General features: G+C 43.8%; 1 protein-coding gene across 2 annotated transcripts in view; it reads right to left on the reverse strand.

Moving 5' to 3' along the window:
* LOC119171547 (unhealthy ribosome biogenesis protein 2 homolog) overlaps nt 1-20,138 on the reverse strand; it is an 80,386-nt gene that overhangs the window by 48,192 nt on the left and 12,056 nt on the right. For both annotated transcript variants that reach the window (XM_075892262.1, XM_075892261.1), the window contains exons 5-12: nt 18,539-18,661; nt 16,988-17,128; nt 15,588-15,724; nt 9,470-9,761; nt 3,745-3,824; nt 3,577-3,670; nt 2,560-2,844; nt 1,269-1,536 (exon numbers count right to left, since the gene is read on the reverse strand). In XM_075892262.1, coding sequence (XP_075748377.1) covers nt 1,269-1,536; nt 2,560-2,844; nt 3,577-3,670; nt 3,745-3,824; nt 9,470-9,761; nt 15,588-15,724; nt 16,988-17,128; nt 18,539-18,661 — 1,420 coding nt within the window. The remainder of the gene's footprint in view (nt 1-1,268; nt 1,537-2,559; nt 2,845-3,576; nt 3,671-3,744; nt 3,825-9,469; nt 9,762-15,587; nt 15,725-16,987; nt 17,129-18,538; nt 18,662-20,138) is intronic.

A 20,138-nucleotide genomic window follows, 5' to 3' on the forward strand; every position in this document is an offset into this window, starting at 1 on the left:
TGTGCTAGCTGAACAAAAAACTAATTATGTAAGCAAAAATCGATGGTCCAAAGTGTGCTTCTTCTTAAAGAAAAATATACTTGAATGCAGAAATTTCGGTCTGTCTGTCTGTCACACTATTCAGGAGCCCTGCCAATGTTTAAGCACTTGCTGAACCCCTAGCCATCTTGTACTGGTGGCTGCGTTCATACTTTTAAGAACATTGTTGACGAAGAATAAAATATTACGCACATCTGAGGCACTCGATCAATACGTAAGTAGTAGGAGGTACTAGAAAATAAATAGATACATAACTCTAAAGCCTCTAGTGTTTCTTACATTGCGCTAAACGTACAACGCTATGCACGAAGAAACCCTCTGTAGACCATATGGTGCTGCCACTTGGCAGTGGCACCAAGTGCTCAGGCAGAAGGCTATTGTTTTTCAACGACATCTGCCGCAAAGCACGCAGATAGGTGGCCAGTTTTTTCTCTGCTTAGTGGAAGTTAAGCGAATGTAGTGGGATTTATCTCATTTCAATGGTGCATGCGGCCCTTTATCATGATGATAGTTTCCTGACAGGTCGGACTGATTACCATGGCAAATGTTCACTAGTTGCACTGACTGTTGCCTTCTTCATTTTTAGGGGACCAAAGGTGAGTAGCAACATTTACCCAATTTCTGCAGCAGATACCTGCCTATAATGATGACAGTTTTTCGGTAGAGGGTGAACAAGTGACAGTTTGCTAAACAGCTTTGTTGTTAATTGTACTGCTACTACATGGGGTTTTCATGTGCCCAAACCACAATTCGATTATGAGGCACGCTATTGTGGAGGGCTCCAAAAATATTGACCATTTGATGCTCTTTAACAAGCACTGATTTGCACTACTTCAGAGTACAGGTAACATCCGCTAAGCTTATAAATAATGCCCCAATAAATTGGAGGACGTTACTTGCACTCTGACAAGTACAAATGACATTTCCTCTACCTTCCTTGGCTTCATTGCCTGTTGGTTTGGACTAAGATTGCGTCAAACGAAAAAATCAGCAGTCAAAGCAGTGATGCAGGCTAGTTTGTTTGAGTAACTTGCATTCATATTTGTGGCACAAAAAAGAACCAGATGAAGACATAGAAGGAACACGGATACAGGACGGGTGCTAGTCTAGCGCCCGTCCTGTATACGTGTTTTTTCTGCGTCTCTATCTGGCTCTTTTTTGCGCTACGAATATGAACGAAAGAAATGAGCTTTTTAATTCTGCTTTTTTCTTTTTTCATTCATTCTCACCCTTGGTATTCCCTGTCGTCCAGTAGCCGAGTTGGTCTACAAGAAACTCCCACGTGTCGGTCAGCTGGCCGGGAGGGAGGTTGATGCAGCATTCAGCTAATTTGTGCAGGAAAGACACTGGGAGGCTTGTCTGCGCTAGTGGGGTGCTCAGGTGCGTGAACGATGAGAAAATGTTCCGGATGAGCTTTGGCACTCGAAACAGTTCGGTGTAGGTGGCAAGGATGCTGTCTAGAAGTCGGTTCCTCGCCTTTATGAGGCCTGGTCGTTGCTAAACACGAGAAAGAAACTACCGGTCATACATCCATATGAATGACAGCAGAACAATGGTAAACAGTATGCAGTTATCACATCATTCTACAAACTTCTGACAATTATTAAATATTGACAGCTTAGTTTGATTCCTGATGCCTCTGTCAACTTCCAAAACTTAATCATAAAGCAAAAGAATATGTGAAAAAAGTGATGTTCTCTACTACCAGCATGACATCACGGTGTAAAGACTTTTAAAGTGTTACCATTCTACATTCGTGCTGCATAGAGAAATGAGTGTTTACAGCAAGTTATAAGAAAAGGACTAAATACGTTAGTAAAAAAATGCTATATTTTGTAAAACGAGAGAAACTACAAATAGAACTCATTCTACATAATATATCTTGCCTAATGTTAGCTATGATGACTTCTGTAGGTTTATGTTTTGAACTTGCAACACAGAAAAAAAGAAAAAAAGTTTTGCTGAACAAAACTTTTTTCGTTGGGTATAAAATGCTGCACACATAAAAACGAAGGCTGGGATTGATACAAATGTGGAGTATCGAAACCGAAATGCAAAGAAGGGAAAGGTGACAATGTCTCAACTTCAATCTCATTCATAAACAATTGAAGTGCTCGTGATGAGCAACATTAAGTACATAAAATAAAATTTCACTCAGAACTTGTCGCTATGATCAAACAAGTACCTCCTTCAAGTCAGAGACAATAATAAGAAAAATGAACAGTTTTACTGTCAGAACACGCAAATTAAGGCAGCTTGCTGTCTGTGCTGCTCCAAACTTGTGAAGTTTGAAGGGTACAGGTCATATAAATGATTTCGGCTTTGCAGTCCAGGCATGCAATGCTCACGCAGAGAGAAAAGTACATCAATTGCTTATACTAGAGCAAAGCACAAATCTTACTTCTAGACTGAATCCAAACTATGGAAAATGTTTTGTGTTTTGCACCCAACCTTCTTGCTTGCGCAAACAGGCGACACTGACAGTATAGCAATATCGACGGAGGAGTATTTGTGTCTCACCTGTCCACAAACCTCCCAGCATTTCTCCAGAGTTTTGATCATGCTGCCTTCGACAAGATTGGGTGCAATCCTCATTATGGTACCCAGGCACTGGAACCAGGCAGCATTGTTGTACTCTAGGGACTGTAGCTTGGCAGCGAGCTCTCCAAACCAGCGGCGTGGCTTGAACAGACTGCGCTTGAACTGGGGCATCACCACGACTAGGCAGTATTGCTCGGTGGCCTGGTACACCTCCAGGAGCTTTTTAAGGTAGTAGAGTCGCTGCTCTTGACTCAGCGTCATGTTCTTGTATGAACCGAAAGAAATGAGATGAAAAAACTGTTTAGCTTTACTTAGCTAGGCTATGGCTATTGCTATGGCAGCTACTGTAAACTACAGTTGCCATTAATTCTCTTCAGTCACCCATCACATTCTGAAGAAAAAGCTCTCTCGAAAATAATAAACAATTTCGAAAGCCATGCTTCTGTACATTACATGCAGGTACAGATACTGGAAGAGTGTCAGAGCTACATTTTTTTGTATTTTTTGCTTTGGTTACATTAAGTTGCCGCTTTTCATACGAACACATCTTATGTAATCACGTGCATCAAAATCATGTGATTAGCTTAGATGTGCCATGTGATGATGTTTTATGTGATGTGCCATTACGTGCCGTGACACCCTCTGACAAGAACAGTGTTTCACACTTGCCTCGTTGGCTACGAGAAGCGCTAGCTAACACATATAGGAATTATACGTGGAGAAATAAGCAACAAAGTGGATGGGTGACTGCCTTACGTCATAGCTCAATTGATAGAACACTGGACGTGTAATTCAAACATTGTGGGTTCAAATCCCACTAACAGAAACAGTGATTTATTCATCCACAATAATTAATTTCAGTTTAGGCCTTAATTACTAAACTATAGTTAAAAAACAACAATTACTGTCCCCTATGCTTTTCCTTGCTTAATTGCATTCTGTCTAACAGAGAAACGAGCTCCTAAAAAAAATCCTAGTACGTGAAATGGCAGTTACCATGGGCACTGTTCCATTGAATGTAGCGCACTTGACACCAAGATGATAGGCGAAGTAAGCCAACAGTACCGTATTAGACTGCAGGTCTTCAGTTCTGTTTGAGATAGAGATAATGCTTTTAGATCACATAAAAACACTTTTTTAGAAACAAAGGCGAAATATACATACTTGTTGCGAGTGATGAGACCCTCAAGGAACACAGGAAAGAACTCGGGCATGTAGTTTGCTGGAGATGTCTTTGATGATACCTGTAACAAACAATACTTCTCTTTTAGTGACAGCAATAACATGCCAGAAAACATTCTAGCAATATTAGCAGTAGCAATATTACTGTAAAAAAATTAAGTCTCCTGTACACTTCAAAAATTAAAACATATCACCATCTTCCGTGATCGAAAATACGTAACACTTTCTAAGCTTTCCTTGACATCATAAAGTTGTCGAACATTCACAAAATAGCAGCATAGAACCCCCGAATCGCAGGTACTTCCTAATAATTTTAAACAGTTGCCTGCCTGCCAACTAAAACCGTCTTTCAGACTCAAATGCATATATGCATGCAGTTTTAAACTTCATAGTAGTCGAATCAAGAAGGCAAGTTATGGTGCACATATTTTTCTCATAATTTATTGTGCCTTAAATAGAATAAGCCCTGTTTCCTGCCTGTCCCTCTCAGTGAAAGAGCAGCACTTAGGTCAATACATAGAATACTACGCTTATGCCAGCCAAACTGTACAATTAACAATGGCATTTATTCTCTTTCTCCACTGCACAAACCAGCATTTTCAATTACAAAACCTTGCTTACTGGGTAGCTCAGGTGTGCAAAAATACTAGATTGCAGTAAAGAAAATTAGTTGTTGCTTTCTAAGAGTACCAATATTTACAAAAAATTGAATCTCCTGATAGCCCTATCCCCAACCAAACTGACAGGGCGAGGAATACATCTTCTAAGGCATGCTGCCTGCCTCTCATACAACCAGAATAATTCACCACTTGTCATAATCGCTGAGTGAGCACATAATTCTGCTGCTAAGCCCACGCTTTCAGTATTCATTCCCAATTATGGCATCCGATGTTCATCCATAGGTGAGTTGCACACAAAATTGTCTGCTTATATTTAGGTACAGTACCCACGAATTCGAAAGCGACATCAAATTTTATCACAAAACTGTTTTATGCCGGGGTCAACCATAGCTCCAGTGACGTACTTTCATCACGGAAGTGACGTTAAAAAATGTATGCTACGAGATTGCAAAGAAAAAACCCAGGAGACAAGCATCTGTCGCGCGGAATCAAACCAGTAACCTCTCATTTTCTAGCGTGCGCTGCTAACAACTACGCCACAGAACGCACATTGTCCGGGATGCTAACAGTAAGTCATTTATATACACCATGCACCATTTGACAGTCCTAAAACTTCAGTGCGTTTTCGTTATCAGTGGCGAGATGGCGTGACAGGCTCATGTTGAGCGTGCTCTCAAGGTTGTCGCCTCCACGAAGTGCCGCCTTCACAGAGCGTGGTCTCTCCTGTGCGCGCGCTACTGAGACTTGTAATTCAGGGGTTGGCAAAGGTCACTTTGCATGCTGCCACGGCCGCGTTTACGAAAGGAGCGGGCTGCTGACACATGACGCAGGAAGAATTGTGAGTTTTTGGGGCATGTGCTGTGTATGTATACTTGTGCACTCGTCTCGTGCGTCTTTCTGTTTGAACCCCGCTCTATAAGTGTCGAGCTGTGACAGTTGTTAGTCTGTGCTCATCCTTTGTATTCTAATTCCGTGCGTGCTTTCCACTTGAGTTGTGTGCTGCAAGTTTTGAGCTGCTTGCCATTCCTAACGTGACTTTGCAATTTGTTTCTGTTGCTGAAACAATGCAGAAGAAACACTCAACTACCTCTGTAAAGACACGTTTCACTTTTGTGTTATACTAATCTTTATATAGGGGGAAGAGCCACGTTTTTTTTTTTGGTAGGACGACTGGTATGCCCAAGTGCTGAAGAGAGCTACGTCATTTCGGGAAGAATCCGGCCTCTAAAAGTAATGTTGGCTCTAATCTACACGCTTCAGTTTAAATTACGCCGATACGACCCAAACTCAAAACGAAGGAAAAGAAAAATATGAGTGTTACTTAGTGTCCTGTTTCAATCAATGAGTACTGTACATGTTATGAAATTACAAATGATCTAAACTGATCTGGGGTCATATTGGCTCCCATCACATATTGCACTGTTTCGGTACGTGCAACTCTAATTTTGGAGCATCAAAATGTGTTCGAATCCAACTTATAAGCATGTATATGCCGACATGCATGCACAATAAGAGAGAGAGAGAAAAGGTGTAGTGGTTTGTTTTCAAATTTCGGAGATTGCAGATGGAAAAAGTATGATACGATTACGAGGCACACCATAGAGGATTTTGAATTGATTTCAACCCCATGAAGTTTTTTAAAGGGGCAATAAAGTAAACGAATGAATTGGATAGGATTGATAAATTGGAGAGAACTCCAATGTTGTTAGTTTCACCATCACAGGTGCATTAATAGAGGTGAAAGTCATGGTGAAAATTTTATTTTAAAATTTTGCACTATAATCACCCCATGTGTTATCACGGACTTTAAAGTTCAGTTATTTGCAGTTTCACATCACTGACTCAACAAAATTTCTTGAAGCTTTGCATGTTCAACTTATGACCCCCCACAGAGAATAATGTACCGTACTTAACATTTACTGACTGGGGAATACAGTAGATTCTCAGTAAACTCAAATCTGTTAAACAGAACTGCTGCTTAAATGGAACACAATCAGTTTCACGATTCCAGCACAATCACGAATTCAGCACAATCAGTTTCATGATTGGATTCTCCGCTCTTGTTCATCTCTCAGTAAACTGAACTCCTCTTAAATGGAACACATTTTCCTGGTCCTTTCTGTTTCCATTTAACAAGAGTCTACAGTACATAGGATCTGTTGCATACCATCAAAAACCAAAACGTCTCAATATTTGGTGCAGAAATTTAAATGTGGCACAGCTATACTTGCATCTTATTCCCCATTTTCTCCCTTACCAAGCATTCTAAAATAACACAGAGCTGAGCTAGGTGGTCAGTATTCACTCTAAAAGTCAGGGCGTCCAAAAACGGACATAAGAAATATGTCAAGACATCACAGATGCTGCCGACAAACTACAAAGGCACAACAACAGAAAAGAAAGAAGGCGTGGAAATATTTCTGCACATGTCTATGCAATAGGTCAACCTATCAATTTGACGTGCATGCAGGTCTACGTGACATGTAAGTGTTTAAGGAGTACTGACACAAAATTTTGCAGCTGAGATAGCCAGTGGGATTGATTCCTGGGAATATGTGTATATATCATATGCAAAATATGAACAGCGAATATGGCTTGGAAGGTACTTTTGATGAATCTTGAAGTTTGTGTGCGTGATCGACACCCTCAAAAGTGACTCCCCAATGATCCCCTACTTCTCTCACGTCAGCATGCTGCAGCTAATACAAGCTATGACTACGCCATAGCCGTCATTTCCTCTTTTTTTTTTTTTGCCGCGTTTCCTGCAGCAGACTACTACCCAGTGACTGCTGGCGAGTTCATCGCCAATGCACAGGTGTTTAAAGTATTGTGCTTGGTGACACTGCTGTCCCGTTTTCCTTTTAGAAAGGACTTCTTCATGCGTACTGTGTGGAAGCGCATAGCAGTTCTGTGTGCTGGTGAGGTCAAGCGTTGCACATGCCAGTAGTGGTAGTTGCACCAGGTGGCTTGTTTTTGGAGCTCTCTCAAACTGAAACTGAGACTGGTCGGTAATGAAGAGCCTGTAATTATTTATCTGTTGCATGCTGCAGCAAATGATGTGCAGTGCTGTGACTAACAGGCTCCCAGCAACAAATTACAGGGGAAAAAAAATACATAAGGCCAATGTTTTTCTCTCAGTACCCTTAAGACATTGGATTTCTTCTTTTTGCAAGTTAATCAACAGTTGACTCATGCATATGCTATCACTATTATCAATATGCCCTGCCTCAATAATTAAATGTGTTGCTTTATTTCTGTGCGAGCCAAAAACTGCGTATTCATCGAACTTTGGCATGCCCTCACACTATCAACCAAGTAAAAAACAATTAGGAGGTGAATTTCTGGTTAGTGATCTCTTATGTTCCAATAATCACCGGTTAACACAGCGGCCCGTCTGTCCTACATAGAAGCCGCCACGGCTAAAAAGGACCTTATACAACACACCATTATGGCAAACAGTGAATTTTTTGGAGTGTTTTATGAAACAAACATCAGCCCGCTTCTTGTCCATTACTCACTCTTTCTTTTTCTGAACAGTAGCGAAAATCTTACCTAGCTCATCGGCAGCCATAAAAACAACATTAACACCATTAACCCCATTTCTCTTTAACCTGAGAGATGCTCAATAAATGTAAGGAATACCTACGACACATATTTTCTTATCGTTATGTGTAGCCGTGCTCAGATCAAACAAAACTAACTTTAAACATTCAGCAGCAGCGGCCACTGCAACGTGAGAATGCGACCTGTGCGTGAGAACTGGCACTAATTTTGTGCACACACAACTTGGTGCCGTAACAGTTATCCGTCACATAGTCTTACATGCATGCTGAATTGATAAGTTCACCTATTGTGTGGACATCCGAAGATAAGCTCTTGTGTCTCTTTTCCTTACCCCTGTTCTGCGTTTTGAAGTTTTTAGTTGGTGTCTGCACTTCTTTGTAGAGTCCGCATTTGCAAGCCCTGCCTTTTACAACCGTGTCTTCTCGTGGCAAAGTGTGGCTCTTTCATAATCACGAGAGTTTCGTTTACTAATATTAGAAAAGCGATTTCTCTCATTAGTGTCCCTTTGTCAGGGATGACAAATGAAGTGGAAAAAAAGAGCAAGACAAGAGAACAAATGGGCGAGAGGCCAAAAGAGAAAAACTGGGAGAAAGAAGAGAAAAAAGAAGTGTACGTGGGGACACCACATTGGACGAGAGCGCGCAGAGGAGAAGAAGACAGGGAATGATCGGGGGTCCTGCCCTAAGACTGCAACGCCTCGAGAGCCACCCGAGTTGCCACCTCGGCGAGCTACCGTGTTTGCGCTCCGATCGTCCAGCCTATCGAGGCAGCCTGGGTCCTGCCCCAGGACTGGAACGCGTCGAGAGCCGCCCGAGTATCCACCTCGGCGAGCTACCGTCTTTGTGCTCCGGTCGTCCAGCTGGCGGGCGGTGCAGCGAGTGGCGGGGACAGGTCAGCGCCGCGACGCCGATCTTCAATGTGCTTGGGCTCGCAGACGCCCGCCTGCTACGTCAACGGCACATGGGCCTGAGGAGGCTGGGTGTGCCAGGAGTGCCTAGTGGCACGCGTCTCCTCGCCAGCAACGAGCTTCACCAGAAAGGCACCTCCCAACATTGCTGTCGAGTCATGCACCAAGCGATGATCTTTTGACAGCGTCCAACTGTGCAAAGTCACCGTCAGTTTTTAGACAGACGTTAGCTAGACGTTGTTTGAGGGACTGAATTGTTTTTAAACACTGTTAGTCTTCTGTATGTATATATGTGGTTGAGTGTGTAATGAAGGGTGTTTTTGTGCCACACGCCGTGTCCGCTACGTGCGTTCATCCCACTTAACTCAAGCAACACGCGCCAGGCGATAACATATCGCGACACCCTTTAATGTGCACCTAAACCTGGCACGTATGTGTTCTTGCATTTTAGAACCCTAAAAAATGTATCTGCAGTGACTAAGAAACGAACCCACGCCCTTGAGCTTAGCCCCACGACACCCCGCTTAACATAGTTACAATGACACGTCAATGCAGTAGATCGGAGCACAAGAACACATTTCCATTCACCAGGCATCTTTCAAAAAGGATTACTCACTTTCTCTTCTTTGAGTACATTGCTGAGGAATTCCATGAGCTGTTCCAGCAGGTACTCATCTTCCTTCTGCGCTATTTTCTGTTGATGGGGCTCAGCCTGCAGCTTTTCAATCATCTTTTCATCTACTTTTACATCTCCATCTGCAGGCTCATCTTCAGGTTCATCGTCTTCTCCTTTCCCTTTGCGTTTTTTAAATTCCTCCAGCTGTTCTTTGCTGAAAGGGACTACAGCGTTCCAGCCATCTATGCGTAGATACTCATACAGAGCTATCAGCCAGGTATTCACGTTGCTCCTGTTTGTCCAAAGGGCCACCAAAAAAACATAATAAGCAATGTAAACTGACTTCTGCTGTACACCATGCTTCTAGTTCGCACAAGGAAACAAATCTCTCAAGAGAGACAGCAGTCTATAATCATTTATACAAGTGTTGACAAGTAAGCGCCAATTGCTAGTACCTTCTTTCTATGTGCAAAGACTTATGGAACTTCACAGAGACAGTGTCATTAATTCATACTGCTACACTTCAAGTTTTTAACTCATCTTAGCATTAGGTTAACTATCCAAGTAATTATTTCCATTTACACTTTGCAATCCTGTAGAATTCTGGCTTGTTTGGGAGCACAATTTTCCCTGAGAAAGAAGCGGTACTGAAATTATTAAACAAACACGAGTGAGCTCTTTCTCGATTGTAAAGCTTTTTTTCTGTACTACCTACCAAATTCCTATTGTAGCTCTATGAAGCTTTCATGAGGAGTACCTTCCTTAGGAAAATTGGGCACACAAAATTTTCATTAATTCATTAAGGTATGTTCCCCTCTTCAGAAATACATTTTTAAAAATATGTTTTTGTGATAGCCTCTCTATGATAATCTACCTCAGCTTAGAAATGTGGTGATTGTGAAGGTTAAATACACAGGATATTTTTCTCACTACTGCCCTGCCTAGAATCATTTTTATCGCACCACCTACTTTGTAGTCATGACTGTTGGCGCAACATGAATATTTTGGCACATTTTGATTTTATAAGTGTATCTTTTTACATTTTTATCAATTTCAATATTTTATAGTTTAAATTTACCTAGGCTCTATAAGCCAAAAAGCATAATTATAATTTTTGGAAAACAGCTGTAAAACTTTTTATGGAAGATGGTGACAACTTAAGAAGGTCAGCATACAGCTAGTCAACAGGTCGATAGCGAAATGACGCATCGTCTGCTTATAAGCGAAGAGCCCAACAGGCGAGACGGCCTGAGGGATCGTTCAATGATGACAGCCAGCATAGTGCATGATGGTTGATGACGACATCGAATGGCGACCATGCACATAAGGTCGAAACTTTGTAAGGGCCCAGACGTTCGCCAGGCACTCTTTTTCTGTGACGGTGTAGTTTGTCTCGGCTCTCGTGAGCGTACGGCTTGCATATGCCACAACATATTCAGGAAATCCAGATTTGCGCTGCGCCAGGACTGTGCCGAGGCCTACACCGCTGGCATCCGTGTGCCCCTCCGTTGGGGTCGTAGGGTCGTAGTGGCATAGAATGGGAGGAGACGTCAATAAATGGTGGAGCTTCGCGAACGCGTCGTCGCACTCGGACGACCATGAATTGAGGGGCCCGTTACTTCCAAGGAGCTTTGTCAGCGGTGATACGATCGTGGCAAAGTTTCGTATGAAGCATCGGAAGTATGAGCACAGGCCCACGAAACTACGCAGTTCTTTGACGGATGCAGGTTTGGGGAATTCAGCCACGGCCCGAAGCTTGGCTGGGTCAAAAAGAATACCATCTTTGGACACGACGTACCCTAGGATGGTGATTTGCCGTGCTGAAATGCGGAACTTCAGATTTAGTTGCAAGCCAGCATTGCTCACACGTGCGAAAACTTCTTTCATACGTTGGAGATGCGTGGAAAAATCTGAAGCGATGACAACAACGTCATCGAAGTAACACAAGCACATGTGCCATTTCAAGTTGCGCAAAACGGTGTCCATCATGCGCTCAAAGGTCGCAGGTGCATTACAGAGACCAAACGACATGACGTTGAATTCGTACAAGCCGTCGGGTGTGATGAAGGAAGTCTTTGGTTGAGCATCATCACCCATCATGGGTGCTTGCCAGTACCCCGAGCGCACATCGAGAGAAGAAAAAAATTCAGCTTTGTGAAGGCTGTCGATTGCGTCATCGATGTGCGGCAGTGGGTGATCTTACTGCGAGTGATCTTACTGAGCCAACTGTAGTCCACACAGAACTGCACAGAACCATCTTTATTCGGAAGAAGAACAACAGGAGACGCCCATGGACTGTCCTAGAGCCAAATAACGTCGCATCGGAGCATATCGTCAACCTGCTCGTTAATTTCCCGACGTTCAGCAGGCGACACGCGGTATGGACGTTGCCGTAATGGTGGATGTGCACCAGTGTTGATACAATACGTAACAGTGGACGCGCGACCGACAGAACTTCGCCCGACATCGAAAGAGAAACGATATTCTTGCAACAGGTCCAGAAGCAGGGAATGCTGTACCAACGTAAGGTTGTCATCAATGTAGGGGTCAAATACATCAGGAGATGATGGATCAGAAGTGAAAACAGCACTGACGGTACACGTATTGGGACAACGCGAATCATCGGGTACGTCCAGGACTTGTGCGTCTTCGACTGGTTCCACTCTGCCGAGACATTCCCCTCGAACCAAGGTAAGAGTGTACAGGGATGGGTTGGTCACAAAAATAGCGGCGTTGCCCTGGGCAATTTGCACGGTCGCGAAAGGTACTAGCAACCCTTTCCTTCTGCAAGCACGGTCGGATGGAGAAATGAGTGCAATTGTGCCGGAGAGACCGGCGCAGTAGACCAATACACTCGTCGTCGAGCTTGGAGGCACTATGATATCGTCTTTCACGAGAACATTGCTCAGTGCCGAGGGACTGTCTTCTGCTGTCAAATACGAGGAGGGTGAGAGTTCAATTTCGGCGGCGGCACAATGGATGACGGCGTCGTTGCGGGAGAGAAAATCCCATCCCAGGATGGCGTCATGAGAGCATACAGGAATGACGAATTGGGCGACATACAAACGTCCTAAACGACAACGTGAGCTGTGCAGCCTGCTGTAGGATGAATACAATGCGAACTAGGGGTACGAAGGGACAACCCAGAAATTGGCATCATCACTTTTCGAAACAAGCGGCAAAAGTTTTCGTCCATAACTAATACGGCAGCTTTTGTGTCAATAGGAGCAGATGCATGAACACCGTCCACAAGCACGTCAATGACATTAGATGGGCGGCTCTGAGGGCTTTCACAATGCGATAGCGCCGCAGCCCTTGCCTCGGGGAATGCGACGACTAGTTTTCCCGCTCATGAGCAGCTGAACTTGGCCGCATGAGGGATGGGGAACGACGTCGTGGAGACGGTGACCTTCGAAGAGATGGAGCTAGGTGAGACGGCGGTGGCATAGACGGCGGTCTGTCGTGATAGGGACGTCTGATGTGGCCAGCAACAGGCGATGAGATAGGAGGGGTCTGTAAACGAGGGCAATAATGTGCTACACGGCTGGCGTAACCGCAGGCAAAGCAGATGGGCCGGTTGTCGGGTGTGCGCCATCGGTTCGCCGGGGTGAGTCTCGCCCGGAACGGTGGCTGAAAAGGCTGCATGGTGGGCTGAAAATTAGGCTGAGGGGTTGCGCCAACATACGCAGCCGGCATACCCGCTGCAAAGGACGGACGTCGTGCGGCAGCTTCGGCGTAAGTCAGTGGTGCAGGCGCTTGAAAGACTGGAGGCGGCCTGGCGACCACTTGGGCGTAACTTGGGGGCGCAGGGGCCGGAAGTTGTTGTGGGTGGTACGCAGGCATGACCTCCGCTATTTCCAGCTAAATAGCTCGGCGGATGGGTGGAAGAATGGTAGTTGCCGATTGTTGAACAGCCGGTGAGTGGGCAAAGGGAAGGAGAGAGAACTGGCGCGCGATTTCCTCACGTATGAAGGACTTGAGGTCTGCCAGCAGCGCCACCTGATCACATCTCGCCTCCAAGCCAGCAAGCCCTGCATCTCGTGGTGTAGAGCGACGGATCATCGAACACTGCCAGCAAAGTTCCTCGTAGCTCTGGCACAGCGTGATGACCTCAGCTACTGTGCCTGGGTTTTTGGCAAGCAGCATCGTGAAGGCATCATCGTCAATGCCCTTCATGACAATCCGGATCTTGTCTGATTCGGACATGCTGTTGTTGGATTTCTTGCACAGGTCCAGGACATCTTCAATGTAACTGGTGAATGATTCACCGGACTGCTGAGCGCATTCGCATAAGCGCTGCTCGGCTTGCAGCTTACGAACGGCAGGGCGGCCAAAAACGTTGGTGATAGCAGTCTTAAAATCGGACCAGGTTGTGAAATCGAACGCGTGGTTGTTATACCACAAACTTGCAACGCCCGCAAGGAAGAACACCAAGTTTGTCAACTTTCCGTCCTCGTCCCATTTGTTGGGGACGCTCACGCATTCGTAAATGGCGAGCCAGTCCTCCACGTCAGTGCCATCAGCACCCGTGAAGATGGGTGGATCGCGGATCCTGGGGACACTGGGACAAGGGGGCGACACAGGGGGAGGCGTTCGCTGAGAGGCGTCGTGGGACATGGTAAATGGCAGGGTACGTGATCGTAGTTTCAAGGGCATCGAAGGGGATCGTAGCACTCTCCACCAATTTGTGAGGGCGTTTATTAGCCGGTACACAGCGAGCATACACAATGGCGTCAGTAACGGCCAAGCACGGACTTTCAGCGCGAGCGGTGTCCTTTTTTGGGTAGACCCACTAGAAAGCACTTGAGAGTTCGACCCATTTCAGTGTTCGGAGGCTTCTCCACAACGCATTTGTCCGGAGGTGCATGCTGTTTGGATGAAAAAACTATCGCTTGCACCATTAAAATTATTTCGTTGCGACTGCATTTGTTTTTTAAGCAGCATAGCACTCCAGAGTATTATGCAGGAATTTGTGAGAAAAGGCACCGCAAGTGCTAGGTGGAACACGCATAAAGTGGCAGGACAGGCAAGAATGCTCGTACGACAACATGGTCTCGAACCAGAAGTCGATGTAGACGGGCGTCGTAGCCCATAATCCTTTGCGTGTGCCACGATTTAGCTATCCACATATCAAAGGCGCACTATAGAGAAGCAATAAATTAGTTTAGATTGAGAAATTATATTGTAATCTGAGAATCAATAATCTGTGATCATTAATCATTACTCTGTAATGTAAATTATCTGTAATCTGAGTATCATTAAATTTTCCCTACATAGATGTACCAATAGATGAAAAATATCAACATCAAAAGCATCATTTTTAAACTTTTGGCCAAAGTCTATAATTATGACATCACGAATTTCATAGTGTTTTTCCATATTTCGGTCAAACTTGCCTATCTCCCTCAGATGACAATGCGCTTCATTTTTACCGATTAAGAACTATGCAGGCCATCACCCACACTGTCAAAATCCATGAAATCATGGTGACTCTTGCAGGTACTTCAAAAAGGCTTAGCCACCCACATTTTCCTGTGTGTTTTCTCGCTAACCAAGCGTCTTCTCGCAGCAATCATGGTGTTTTTGGTATCATGAAAAATAAATTTACTAATATGACATAAATTATTTTTCTTTTTATAGTGCCTTTGAGAAAGCTGCAAGTTTCTATTTCAGATGCTTGTACATTGCACATTTTGCCATCCAAAACAGTTTATTTGGCCAATGCTACTAATGTACAGTACTTAGCTTCAACACTGTGGTACTGTCGATTGCAATGCACACCCACCCATATGTTCTGCAGAGTGATTTCCACACAAACACACTTAAATGTGTATAGCACTCGTGGATTCAAACAAGATATTAAATTTTCTCGTATAACGACCAGTATGTGCTATGGCTCGAAATAATCGCGTCTTGTCGCAACGAATCTGGTCTTTAAGATAATGTCCGCTCTGATCTGCCAGTTTTAAGTTGATATTGCGTCGATACGATCCAAACTGAAGACAATGGAAACGAAAGTAAATGCTTTACTTAGCCCTGAGTTGTCCCATTTCAAGTCATGAGTACTATACCTTAAGAGGTGACCGTTTAAATAATTGAATATCAACATGCTACAAACCTCTGGAAGAAGCAGACGTGCACAAATTTCTTTATCGTTTTGTGCACCTTCTGTACAGCTTCTGATGATCCTGCTTTCTTGAAGTGCAAAATGTACATCATGTTGCCGAGCAACGGCTTGAGATGACCAAATGCCTTCTGCAAGAAATTTACTTTCAAAAATGAGAAGAAGTAGAGAAATAAACAGGCATACATGCGGATATGTACAAAGTCTTATTAAATGCACACAAATTCACACAGAAATAGCTGCAAACAGCCTGACTACCTTTTTGCAACCTCCTTAAGGGAGCAGAAAAATAGCATGTTCTATTTAACAGAAGTTCCGTTTACTGAGATCAGAACAGTGGTGTAGAATTCAGGTACGGAATCAATAATATCAGAGACAGCTGTTCCGTTTATTTAGTACTTCTGGGGTGCAATTGCGAAACGATTATATTCTATTACACTATGCTTTTTGTCCCCATTAGCCATCTGCCATTGGTCGAAGTGCGCAATTAGCCGTCTGCCATTGGTCAAAAGGCCACTTCGACCGATCGCAGACGGCGATGGTAACGAAAAATGTAGAATAAAGGAATAGAATCGTTCTGGATTGCACGCCTGTTTAATTAAGAGATGTTGGTTTATTGAGAGTATACTCTACTTATGTTCTGGGAGTGGCAAACTATTTTCGCAGTAATGTTTCATGCTATAGATGTCTCTGAGCAGTGTGACCACCCTACATAGAGTCAAGATGAGAGTGCTGACAACGATTAGCAAAATTTAACTTCTATTTATAGCATTTACAGCACTTGAAAACAGTAAATTAGATGGCACATGTAGCAACGAAGTATAATTTAACAACACTGGATAAATTGCCAGGAAACGAAGGTTGCAGATTTCTACATCAGCACCCTAAAAGCTCCAGTTCTATTAGATCGATAAGCATGATACAGAAAACAGTGAACTGGGCATGTAGGTACAAGTTCATTATATTACAGTGCGACAAGAACGAGGTAAATGCTGAAGCACACACACAACGGGACACTGTGTACACGTAGCTCTGCGAGAAGCCATAGTTTAGAGCAACTTATTAATACTACACAGCCGAACTCAAATATATCGAACCTGAAGGGGATGACAAAAGAGTTCTATGCACAGGTAATTTGATATATAAAGATTTTACATGCCCAAAATATATTCTTGGGACATTACAAATGCTCAATACACCAAATAATTTGTTCTATGTGGGCTCAACCGTAACAAAGTCTCATTTCCGTCTCTTTTGTGTTAATTTGTTGTACAAAAATTACAAGGTCGGAAAGAAAACAGCACTTTTTTGCTGCCATTTCTCATGGCCAAGTAAAGATGGACAAGCAAGCAATGAGATCAAAATTATTTAGTTTTAGTAAAGATTTTGCATACCTGCGTATTGCATGGATTTTGATACCAGGGTGCTAAGACAACCTCCATCAATGCAGATGCGGTGAAGCACAAATGGTCAAGCAATGCCGCCTTCTTTATACACAGGCGACACTGTTTCAGTGTTACAGACAGGAGCGCCACCTGGGTTGACAAGGTGACTGTTATTTAACCTCATAATGCACTACATGTACCAACAAGTACAATGGCCTATGTCGGTCTCACAATGACATTGTATGCTATTTATAGTAATTGACAAGCATGCATTTCTTTTTGACAGAATTAGTACGCTGCAGGAAACTGGTCAAATGTAAGCAATAGATGAACAGTTCGTTAAACAGTCAGTAAGTAACCCCGAGGTACAAAAACCGTTATAAAGAGAAATATATATGTGCACTTTTTCTTTTAAGTTTGTGAAAACACGATATATTAAAGGGGCACTGAAACATTTTTTTTAAGTAACCATGGAATGAAATCTCGGAAAGAGCTTATTTTCTTACGAATTCAACGCCGCAAAAATTTTAAGAATCTGTCCAGTACAAGCGGAATTACAAAGATTTGTCACACGCTGCAATCGCATTCTCTTTTCTCTCGTCCCGACGAAAGTGCTGGAAGCTAAACAGGGAGCGATGGGAGGGGCAAACAAAAAACGTCACGCACGCCTCCTGACCTTGAGCACTTTTTTCGTTGAATGAGCGGCTTTTTCAGTGTGATCCTGCGCACACGCATGGACAAGTCGGGGCCTCCCACAACAATCTCTGTAACGACCGAGTGCGCCATGTTCAAGTCAGCCAATGGCTGATAGATGGGCTAACTATGAGCGATTTTCGGGCTTATTCCGTGATTTGTAGAGAGAAGATGAAGAAATTTCCAGCTGACTTTGAAAATTTATTGTGAATTCCAGGCCCCGTGCTGCGCTATATTTGGCTCGTGTGTTGTCGGGAGCCTCTACTACCAATCGGCAGCGCTTTCTGACCCTGCTCAAAAAGTGCTGCAGGGCCCCTTTAAAGAAGTTACAGAGGTTAGAACATCGGTTTCAGCTGGTGTCAAGTTTTCACGCGGCCTTGCCACTCTTCTCCTTCACTAGGAGGGGAAGGTGTAGCCCATCGTTTTGCCTGGCTTGGACCATTCGACGAGCTGTGTTGTGTCAAGTCACTGATTAATGACTTTGTGTTACAGCATGTGAAAGAAGGATTGGTTACACGTAGAAAAAAAGAGCGGGAATCGTTTTTCGAAATAGAGGCGAAATAGAGATCGAAACAGAAGCTTTCGCAACTGGTAACATGACTTGGATACTATATCACCACTTTTGAAATACAGTTCCAGCTTTTAACACTAAGCTGTGGTAAGTGAAGAGTACTCGCATTGAGCAATACAGACAGGGACGCAAGAGGAACAAGCACTCATTTCAAACTGCATGACTGCAAGGCTTGGCTGAGATTTTGAACAATATCAGTGTCTGCTAACCACAAGATGTGTTTTGTCACGAAGCCTAAGGGGTGGATCAAGACAGCCAGTGCACTATGTGTGGCAGCTCAGGCATCAAGGTCTTACCAATGCTGGTAGCTTCAGGACCAGTGTACTCTGTGGTGCTTTCTGGATAAGAGCAGTCATTGTTTCCAGCAGGCATTCTGCATAATCAGTCTTTGCAAGTTGTTCAAGTTTCTCCTGGATCACCTGCATGAGTAAAGCATTCAGGTACTTGTACTGAGCTTCCCTTTCCAAATGCATAAAAGCATACACAGTGCTGTCACAAATTAGAGGCATGTGAGGCCAGATAACAATAGAAAAGGACGTTTAACTATCAAGGAAGGACTTGAGACAGAAAAAAAGAAAAAAAACATCAAAGTCCTCTCTCAATCCTTCCAAAGTGGTTTTGCGTCTTCTTTTTTTTTTTTTTGGTAAGCATGTGCCAACTTGCCCAGCAACAAGTTTTACTAGCCAGGTAGAGAAAAATTTATCCTTTTTTTTATATGGAAACTTGTAGTGCACTTTAATAATTAATCGATTCAATATATTGCCAGTTTCACAGTGGCAACTGGACCTTGAGAGAGACAACAAGTCGTGGATGACTCTGCAAGAGTTTATTCGCTTCAGGATTTTTATTACACATGTAAATAGACCGACATAAGCTTTTATAATACCTGCCAATCACCTTTTTTATGCAGCCACCATAGCATCAACCTATTGAAGTTTGCACACAGCTGTAGAACACTAAGGTCAACTGGCACCTGTCACAAAATACCAAGGTTATTAAAAGGCAAACTCCACCAGGGGCATACAGTGCAATTCCATCTCATGTGAACCCTACGAAGAAGCAGACATGCTTCATGCAAAATATTGCCACGAGGGTGAGCGAATGAATGAAATAAATATATTTAAAAATATACACGGAGAGTTAGAGGTAGCTGCAGCCAAGATGAAGGAACAACAGCAACAACAACACGAGCACGATCACATTCATCGTCTTCGTCGTCTACCTGATGCTCTTGTTGCCGATGTCGTGTAACATATAGCCCCCCGCCGCCAGTAGCGCTGTCTCGACGCCTAAAGGAGAGAAAAATCATATGCGGAGATGTATGGTTTCAGACGGGACACGTGGATGACGACGACTGACTGTCCAATGGAGCAATCTCATATGTGACCTCAGTAAGCCGGCGTAAAACCTTGTAAGGCTCCGAGTAGCGAGACAGATCGAAGAGAGGCCAACGTGACGGCATGGTGTCCAGAGGAGGGTCAATGAACCTGAAGAGTAGGGAACTACTCTGTGATCGCTATCGTAGCAGGCCTTCTGAGAGAGCTGCAAGCCAAGAAGACGTTCCCGTGCGATTTGGCGGGCCACTTGAGCTTGAGCAGTGGCATCCTGGGCGTACTCTGTAATCGTTTGCATAGTTCATGGGAGAAGAGTCTCGAAGGGTAACGCTGGATAGCAACCGAACATTAAATAGAACTGAGAGAAGCCAGCGGTGTCGTGGTGTGACGAATTGTATGCGAATGTCACATAAGGCAAAGTACTATCCCAATCAAAGTGATCTTTGGAAACGTACATGGAGAGCATTGTAGTCAAGGTTCGATTTAGGTGCTCGGTAAGACCATTTGTTTGCGGGTGGTAGGCGGTAGTGAGCTTGTGGCACGTCAAACATGAGCGAAGGAT

The sequence above is a fragment of the Rhipicephalus microplus genome, chromosome 4 (assembly GCF_043290135.1).
Source record: "Rhipicephalus microplus isolate Deutch F79 chromosome 4, USDA_Rmic, whole genome shotgun sequence".
Lineage (NCBI taxonomy): Eukaryota > Metazoa > Arthropoda > Arachnida > Ixodida > Ixodidae > Rhipicephalus > Rhipicephalus microplus.